The 9,675-nt window shown below is 29.4% G+C and overlaps 1 protein-coding gene across 1 annotated transcript in view; it reads right to left on the bottom strand.

The window, feature by feature from the left end:
* Positions 1-2,729: 2,729 nt before the first annotated feature.
* Positions 2,730-9,675, bottom strand: part of LOC117177032 (PAX-interacting protein 1-like) — an 83,972-nt gene continuing 77,026 nt past the window's right edge. The window contains exon 4 of the mRNA XM_033367492.1: positions 2,730-3,892. Within this exon, the coding sequence (XP_033223383.1) occupies positions 3,565-3,892 (328 nt within the window). The 3' untranslated portion in view covers positions 2,730-3,564. The remainder of the gene's footprint in view (positions 3,893-9,675) is intronic.

The following is a 9,675-nucleotide window of genomic DNA, read 5'->3' on the forward strand; positions in this document are numbered from 1 at the left end:
ATTTATATTTTTGAGGATCTAAATAGAATAGTTTATTTTGCAATAATCACAGAATATAATATTATTTAATATTTCAATCCTTCCAGATTTCGACTTTAAGTCATTTCAAATTTTATTTTCATTTAATTTTTCAACCTATGGAAAAAATCGTTCAATTATTATTGCATCATTCTAAACTTATAATTGTTTCTTTTTATTTGTATGAAATGAAGGCTTGGAAATTGTTTAGTTTTAAATCCTGCTAAAATTAAAACGTTTAACTGTAACTGTATACCTCACTCTAAGAATTCAGAAAAAATTTTTAAAATTCAAGGAATTAAAAATACAGGGAACTCTTTTATAGCGCTGATTTTGAGGCTGAAGGTGGTTGGGTAAAAGTTTTAAAAATAATCCAAAAGAAATTAGCGGGAATTCAAATGACTTAAAAGAAATCCAAAATAATTTTAAAAAAAATGAAAATAACTCTAAAAATTCGAAAGAGTTAAAAAAATTCAAATTGAATAAAAAACTTGAAGTAAATGTGAAAAAATTGAATTACATTTAAATGCTTGAAACTTGATATTGAATTGACTTTATGTAGCAGGCGTTATTTTACGACGTTGAAGTTTGCCACAGATATGGATTTCAAAGTTGTGTAATTAATTTTAAAAAAACCTAAAAGTCATATCAAAAAAGTAAAAACACCTCTGGATTCGTCTCGGAAATATATCAGTGTGCTTTTTTTGTTTAAACAATTTGTTAAACAATTAGGCCATTTGTTACCTTTCTGAAATTGTTATAAACAAAGCATGCATCGGACTGAAAAACCAAGTGGACCATTGCATTCCTGTCGAAAATATCTAAATGTGCATTTTTTTCAAACCCATTTTTTAAACAATTAGCGCATTTGCTGTTCAGCGCACTGTTGCTCCGTGTCCGTAGTTCTGGATTTGAAAGTTGTGTAGTTAATTAAAAAAAAGCTGAGAGTCATATAAAAAAGTAAAAACTCCTGTAGATTCGTCTCGGAAATATCTAAACAAAAAAATGCACATCTAGATATTTTCGAGAGGAATGCAATGGTGCTCTTGGTTTTTTTATCCGATGCATACTTTGTTTATAACAATTTCAGAAAGATAACAAATGGCGTAATTGTCCAGAGGTGTCTTTACTTTTTTTATATGACTCTTAGTTTTCTTTAAATTAATTACACAACTTTGAATCCATATCTGTAACAAACTTCAACGTCGTGGTATTCTAGTCCCTCGAATTAAATAACCCATTTGAACACATATAAATGAATTCAGTTGGTTAAAGATAATTCAAAATAATTCAGCTCACTTTCTTCGAATCAGTTGTATTCTACTAACAATGAGTAAAAATTAACTAATCCTTAGTGAAAATTAAATAATTCTCAGTGAAAAGTCAATAATCTTTAGGTAAATTGACTAATAGAATCAGTAAAACATGATAGGATTTGGCTGACATTTGTTTACTAATGTTCCATTTAAGTTCTCTACTGAAAATGAGTGACATTTGGCTAAAAATTATTCAAACTCTACTGAAATTGACCGTTGATTTAACTGAGACTGATTGTTAGTTAAATTTATCTAATTTATATTTAGAAAGAAGGTGGCTCAAAAAGTTTTAAATAATTTCAGAGAATTCAGAAAAGCATAAAAGAATTTAAAAGTGTAAAAAACAATTAAAAGAATTTAAAATACCTAAAGGAAATTTAAAAGGTATGGAACTTGATTTCAAATTTAATATGCGTAGCAGGCATTACTTTAATACTCATAAATGCAGAATTTACTCGAATATATGTATGAATTTCTTCTAACTGATTCAACAGAATTCAAAAGAAATTAAGGAAATTCAAGGGAAATTAAAAGATTCGAAACAATTTAAGAGAGTTCAGACTGCTTAAAATGAATTTAAAGAGTTATAAAATAAAGGTGTACACACCTAACTTCAACAGTGTTTAGTTCCTTGATTTTTCAATTACAGTTTTAAATTGGATATCGATTGAACTCGGAAACCATTCGAAACTTGAAATATTTACCTTCTGGACTCATTCAACATTCTAAAAGGGTTTATTTTTGAATAGTTACAAATATTTTCCACTTGAATTTTCCAAAATTTCAGGTATGGGTCTTCTAGCTTTTCAATTTCTATCAGAATAAGAAAGAAATTTATTGTCCTGATTGGCTTTAATTTTTTCATATTACAAAGCCAGTTGAAAACCGCTCCAACTGCTGGCAATTTGTTTAATATAAATTTCTTTATCAGTTGAACAAAAATAGAAAAATTAATGTATCTTCTCAAGAGCATATCCTTCTCCTAACTTACATATGATACATTCTCTAATGAAGTAGCTTGACGTGAACACAAATCTATTTCAGAGAAAGTTTTAAACTGAGAGGGTGCTATTAAAAATTAGGGTCTCTTTATTCGGAACTCGTTTCTATTAGAGACTTAGAATAACTTGAAATTTACATTATTCATTAATTCATTTACTTTCAATTTGTCAATAATATAGAAATTTTATTATTTTTTTTCTCATATTGGGGAGCTTTAAAAAAGTTAATTCTAGTTTACAGAAATCTTTGACTTGATTACCTTTCCCTTTTGTAGCTGGTCTAAACACAGGGACCTTTAATTTTAATTTTGCTTTAATATTCCAAAAATTCCAAACTTGGAAGTTAATGTTTAGTTCAATTTTAGGATAAATTCAAATTAAAATATCTACTTACTTTTTGCATATAATTTATTAGTATTTCATAGTTAATTGAATAGCTTCACGAGAAAAGTGTGAAAATTAATGATTAATTAAATAATAATAAATTATCTGTAGAACTTTTTTCGCTACAGATGTGTCGGCAAAATTAACTCCACTGCTTTCTGTCACTCTTGAAAGTCCTTTAGAAATACTTTCCTTACCGATACAATAAGGTAGTGTCTATATGTTCGAGCACATGCCACGTCCCCTTCCCTTTCCAACTCGCCCTTCCCCTTGCCCGTTTCGTACGCTTAGGCATAACTATGTTAGAAACGTACATGAACGTACGGACTGTTCAAACGTTCTGGATCGACCATAAAATAACCATTTATCGTAAAAATATTTTACAGCACAACAGAATAATTTTTAATGGCACCCTCGGAATAATCCTGATCTAGTCTATAATAATTATAATCCGCTAATGCGAAACGAGTTTCAGTCCCATTATCATCTGTTATAGCGAAGACTTCTGATGATAAATCACACGGGCGCTTGTCTACGTTGTTTTCCACAATAGACATCGACCAACGGCGATTAGTCAGTCACTGGTTCATTTTGTTTGCGAGAGCCTGTGAAGACATCTTAAATCTTCAGACATCCCAACAACGCAACGGCGCAGTGCGGCATGAAACGTATCGCTGCTTTGCCGCATGGCCGTATCGATGCGAATTGCGCGGGAGATATATATTTTGTTGAGCGTGAGAAGGAGAGAACTCGATTTCACCTTATTAATATCATCAGCTCGTATAACGATTTACATGACTTGACAGAGGGGCACCGCGTATAATGGAGGTCGTGGGCCTCGAGCTTCACGCGACACTTGGTGCCCTGGCATATGCATTAACTCGCTGACTTCCAGCTAACTGGAGATTGTTCGATGAAGGCACCGCACCCACGTTCAAGGCCAAGACTTTCGAGACGATGTTAAGGTCCTCCTGAGATCCGGGAAAACCTTGGGCGCCACTTTGAAGTTCATTGGCGATGCCGGATTGATAGAGGAGATGTTGAATTTGTTTTGCTGGTGTTGATGATGTTGCAGGTCTAGATTGTCTGAATTGGGGAAACTGGTTGTAGATGACGCTTTGGGGGCTTCTTTGTTGGACGCTGTTGATAGCAAAGGTGTTCCCGGCTGGTGATCTGGAATTTAAAAAAATTGGTGTTATGAAAGATTTTTATAATTTAAGCCAGAAATGGTGTCGGAGGGTTATTTTAGTTTTGCTATAATAAATACTGCAGCAATGAAAAGATAGATAGTAGGACTATGAACTTAGATTATAAAATAAGCCTTTTGCTGTATTATTGGTGCTTCATTAAGAATGCTCATTAGAATTCTCAAAGAGAATTTTAAGTACTAAATCGGATAGATTTTAAAGGGCATGTCCTTCATTTTTGAGACCGCATCGAAGACAAATCCATTTTGTATATTTCAGTCCAAAATTTTTTAAAAATAATACGGTAAGTATAGTCTTGAGTACTAAAGAATACCACATTGTGATAAATTATTTTACATTTTAATTATTAACTGTACTACTGTGCAAAAGAAGAAAACGGTAATTACATTTATGATTTGACAAGATTTTTTAAAGAGAAATTTTCAAAAATTCAGAACTGTTTTAGAGGGGTCTTTGTAAAGAAGTGAACGGATAGTAGTCAGAAGCTATCTTCCAGGAACTACTATTTGCCTGCGACAGACATACATTTTTTTCAATGAAAAAAACTAAAAACATTTGACTTCTGAAGATGCACCCAAAGGTTCAATTATCAATTTCGAATGTTTCATACCGACAATTTTATATTTGAAGTGTCGCAAAAGTGTTTAGATCTGTAGCTTTTAATTTTAATGTTTTGAAACCTTGAATTTTAAGTTGAAAATAATAAATTATGAAATTGGTTATGATTAAAATATTCTAAGCATTTTAAATTCCAAAATAAGTACTAAAACTTAAACACGTTAAGCTTTGAGTATCGGAAATAGTACAATTTTGAACGTTTAATCAAATGTAAAAATGGTTTTTCTTTTACTTTGAAATTTAATTTCGCCAAAGTCGGCTGCGAACAGAGTTTAAAATTTTATATGCTTAACTATGATAAAATAAATTCTTTTTCAACTTATTTATTACATAAATTTATTAGATTACTTTATTCTTATTTAAAATTTTGTTTTCAAAATGCTAAGCTACATAAAAATATCTTATTTATGTACATTATAGAATAAAGGAAAACTCAAATTCTACCATGTAAAATTTAATTAAATCAAAACAGACGTATTATACAGTCTTTAAACATTTATTTAAAATGCACAGAAGTAACTTAATTGTCAAATAATGAACGAACATTGTGATTTAGCAACTATTAAGGTATAACCACATTTCAGCACTTTCGCAGCCTTATAAAAATCGTTGTATTAAGTTTTTAAGATTAAGACTTATGCCAAAAGGATTATTTTTGGTCATACTTTCCATAGTTTCAGCCCTTTTTTTATGATTTGAAACTCCATACTTTGGAGGTCTTGTTCTTTTTCGCGGATGAATAACTCGCAGAGAGAAAAATTAAAAAATCCAGTATTTACAGTACATGTAAGTGAAGTCTTTATTTCATACCTTTGTAAATTTCTCGTTGCTCCTGAGCTTTATTCCACTAAACTGGTTAAATATTAAAAATAAATAATTTATCTCATTCGATTTAGCAAAGCCAACTTTGCCTTAGTCGTCACATCGTTTAACCGCGTTTAACCGAATGTAAAAATGTCAATTTTTCGGGCTTTTTTGAAAATCGATATTTCCGTAAAAAAGACTCAGGAGCAACACGAAATTTTCAAGATAAATTGAAAACCTGATTTGCATATATATTCCAATTAGAAAGGAGTCAGGCGGCCCTCACTATTTACATTTTGACTCCCGCCCCAAAACCAATCCAAGGTTATTTGAAGGCAACCCCCGACACTTGACACAAAAACGTAGAATTTTTCCTTATCTTTGCAATAAAGAAAATAATTTTCGAAATATAAACGAAGTAATTTGATTAATCAGGAGAAATGACCCTCATATTTTAATACTTTGACTTTGAAGTCCACCATAAGTACAAAAAATGTGTTCAGAAATTTGAAAAAATTCACGAGTACTCTTAAAGATGTAGGGTAATGTACCCAATTGCTGGCAGGTTAAGGCAAACTTCAGGCTTTGAGAAAGAAAATAGTGTCAAAAATTGTACGTGTGATAAATGTAATAATAATATGTACAATGCTAATATAATAGGGTATCAAATTCTAAGCTTTATTTACCTCAATATATATTAGAAACTGAAAAATAATTCAAATTAGCTCATTAGACTAAAAATGCAATTCTTGACAGGATCGACGCAATTCTTGGCAGAGGTGGCCCCAATTATTGGCACCCTGCGGTCATATGAAAATGAAATAGTGCAGGAATAAGGTTATACTAAACTTTAATAGGATCACTATCAAGTGAATAGTGAAGAGAAACATTGTTTATCAATTATTTTTCAATTATAAACAAATATTTTGGCTTAAATTACTTAATTATCAGCATCTATCTAGTCCAAATTTAGAGGTTGTGATCATCGGCTTTTGACTGCTACAGCAGAATTAGTAGAATCGGTTTTTTTTTCGAAAATTGATTTTCCTTTTTGTTAGTGTCTTTAGCTTTTAACTTTTTTTTCTTGTAACTTCTTCAGCAAAATCAATAAAATGGTTATTATTTGAAAATTGATTTTTTTTAGTTCATAGTCTTTGGTTTCTAACTTTTTTCTATTTCTTTCTTCTTGGACTTTTTCTAAAATTTTATTTCGCCGTTTTCGTTTTTGCTTTATAGCTTCCTTAATATTAGTTATATATATTTTTTCATTTTATTTTTCATTATTTTTAATCTCCCCATTCCTGCGATGTTGAAACATAGATGCCTTTTGCCTTCATGTGCCTTCCTTTTCGTTTTGGGGTTAAAGGGAAACGCAAATAATCATGCATATTTCCGTTTTTACTCATTTTAATGCAATTTCTTATACGTGTTAGGTTGAAATCATTTTTCGTCTCAAATCTGCAGCATCTTGTAATTTTTCATCAGTTACATGCTAACCTGAAAACTGGTTACAAAACACTTATTTTCTCTCTACACTATTTAAATCAGCCTTATTATTATTTAACACATTTTCAGAAGTCTTAAAAATTACAACCGAGATTCCTTTTCTATATGTAAATCAGGCAGTAATTTTTTTGGACAGACTAGTTGTGAGTGATATATACATTAAACTGATTTGTGGTTAAGTCTACATCACTAAGTTGCGAATTTACTCTTATTTCTGAATAATATATATCACTAAATATAATTACTTACTTAATTCTTTTAAGTACCGCTTTAGTAATTTACTTTGAAATATTGTTTTTACCTTTAATTTGGTCTTTGATTCTGATGTTTACACAACAACAAACGAACATAACCATACTTTTTCCGATTGCCAAGAATAGAAATCATTGCAAAATGCAAGAACATACAATCCAATCCTTGGCAGGGGTGTGCCAAGAATTGCATACAGTGCTTTAGATTGAAAATGTATTGGCACCACCTATTATTTATTAAATAAATTATAGTTAAATCTTAGTTATTTTTTTATTAGCAATTTTAGCATTTCCTCGAAATGTGCTAAAAAGGAAATAGTCACTTCCGTTAATTATAACGTTGCTACGGGTAAATTGAAAACTGCAATTACCTAAAGATTTTCTTTAGCTAACCTGAAAATCTAGAGAAGGGTGCCAACAATTGGGGGGGTCCAAGAATTGTTGCTCTTACCCTACTTCACAAATGGCAATTTTTGATACTTAAATTTAATTATTATTTCAATCAGTAGAGCTACAAATGTAAACTATAATTTTCACGACTCTGAATAGAAATTTCTCAATCTCACATCTAGCTTGAAAGATGCTTCTCGATGCGGCGATTTCATCTAAAAAGTTGAATGTTCAATACAAAATTATTAATGCCTAACATAAATGCTTCTGAATAATCACGATCTCAATGAGTTTCAATCAGTCGAATTATAGTCAAATTTAACTGTGACACATCCTTTCAGAAAAAAAGGTCACGCTGTGCCTGGTACCAAAAGCCATGGGCGTAGATCTGCGCGACCCTTTTTTTCTACAAGGAACTTTGTCACAGGTATGTAATTCTACATTGCCGAGGAGAATCTTTTTTCATTACGAGTTTGCCAGTATTGAACCTTTTGGAGGGGGCAAACATTTATATTGTTTAAACAATATTTATGATATTTATTTAAAGAATTAAGTTTTGGCCCCATTTTTTTCTGAAAATCTCTTTATATAGTAATTTCAGAATAAAAAAGGAGTTAAAATAAATTGTATATCAATAATTATATATTTACATGGTAAAAATTTGCCATGTGGGTCAAGAAATATTTACGTCTTTGACACATAATTGCGTTATATCTTGTTGAAAATTCATCTTTTAAGTTATAAAATTAATCATTTTGGTCGAAAATTCCACTATTGGGTTAAAAGTTGAAGAACTTTGTTAAAAATGTATTTGTTTGGTGCATGGCTTTAGTTGAAAATTGATATCTTTGGTTGATAATTAAAATTTTTTTTAAGTCCTTGACTTTTGTTTGATTCTTCATTTTTTAAATAAAAATTAAACTATTTGAGGTAAAAATTCATCACTTTACTTAAAAATTCACTTATTTGATTAAAACTGTAACTATTTTTTTAAACATTCGGTTTTTTTGTGAAAAAAAAAATAATTTTTTTTATTAAAAATTATAGTATTTCAGTTTTTAGAAAAAATTGATTTTTCGCAAAAGAAAATGCAACTATTTCGCCGAAAATTTATCTTTTATAGTTGAAAATCCAGTAGACTGTTTAAAAATTATTTTTTTTTCTAAATTTGCCTTTTTCTCCAAAAAATTAAGATTCTCGGTTGAAAATTAAATTATTCAGTATAAAATTATTCTGTTTTAAAAATAAGAAAGTTTTGTAAACATTTATTTTGATGTTTTTTAATTTCAAAAAATTGTTATTCACATTTATATTTTCCTTTTTTTTTGGACGGCCCATTCTGAACACTTTTGAATCCCCTATAATATTTTTTCACAAGGTTTATAGTTATTACTAAAGCTCTGAAATAATTAATTATAAAGAATTTTGATCTCTTCGATATATTATTATAAAAATATAACGTGGGAAAGTAATTTTGAAAATCGATAGTTTCATAGTTGTTTGTGAATATTTAGGGAAAAGAAGTTAATAAGTTGTTAGAGACAGTATAAATAGATCAAATGTCCACGTGGCGTGGCAATGAAAAAGGTAATGTATTCGTTTAACTAGCATAATAAATAAGCGTGGTATTGTTATTATCCATTGCGATTAATCGTCTACGATTAACCTTATCTCGAATACGCAGAATATTAATGAAAATTAAATTTTCTATTTTTTGTATATGTGAGTAAAGCACTAAATTATTTACATTTAATGAAATACTTCAAAAAAACTGACAAATAAGTCTTCATAAAATTTTATTTATTTAAATTTCATTATATTTTCAGTAATGTCTGGTATAGAATATTAAATTTTTCAGCATTAATTGTTCAAATACTAAATAAATAAAGACATTTCTAATTCTGTTATGTATATTAATTTTATGTCACTGCACTATTATATAAAAAAAATTATAAGTAATTATTCGAAAATTTTTGACTGTATTTTGATTTAATTATTAGCTATTTACGACTGCAATATGAATAAAAAATATATGTATCTCTTTTTTAAGCTTTTGATGAATATCGTAATAAAACATTTGTTTACACTTAAATAACATTCTAATTGTTTAAACAATAGAAATACTTTTTTGCCCCCTCCAAAGGTTTCTGATTTTAAATAATATAAAAAAACAAAATTA

The sequence above is a fragment of the Belonocnema kinseyi genome, chromosome 7, assembly GCF_010883055.1.
Source record: "Belonocnema kinseyi isolate 2016_QV_RU_SX_M_011 chromosome 7, B_treatae_v1, whole genome shotgun sequence".
NCBI classification, from domain to species: domain Eukaryota; kingdom Metazoa; phylum Arthropoda; class Insecta; order Hymenoptera; family Cynipidae; genus Belonocnema; species Belonocnema kinseyi.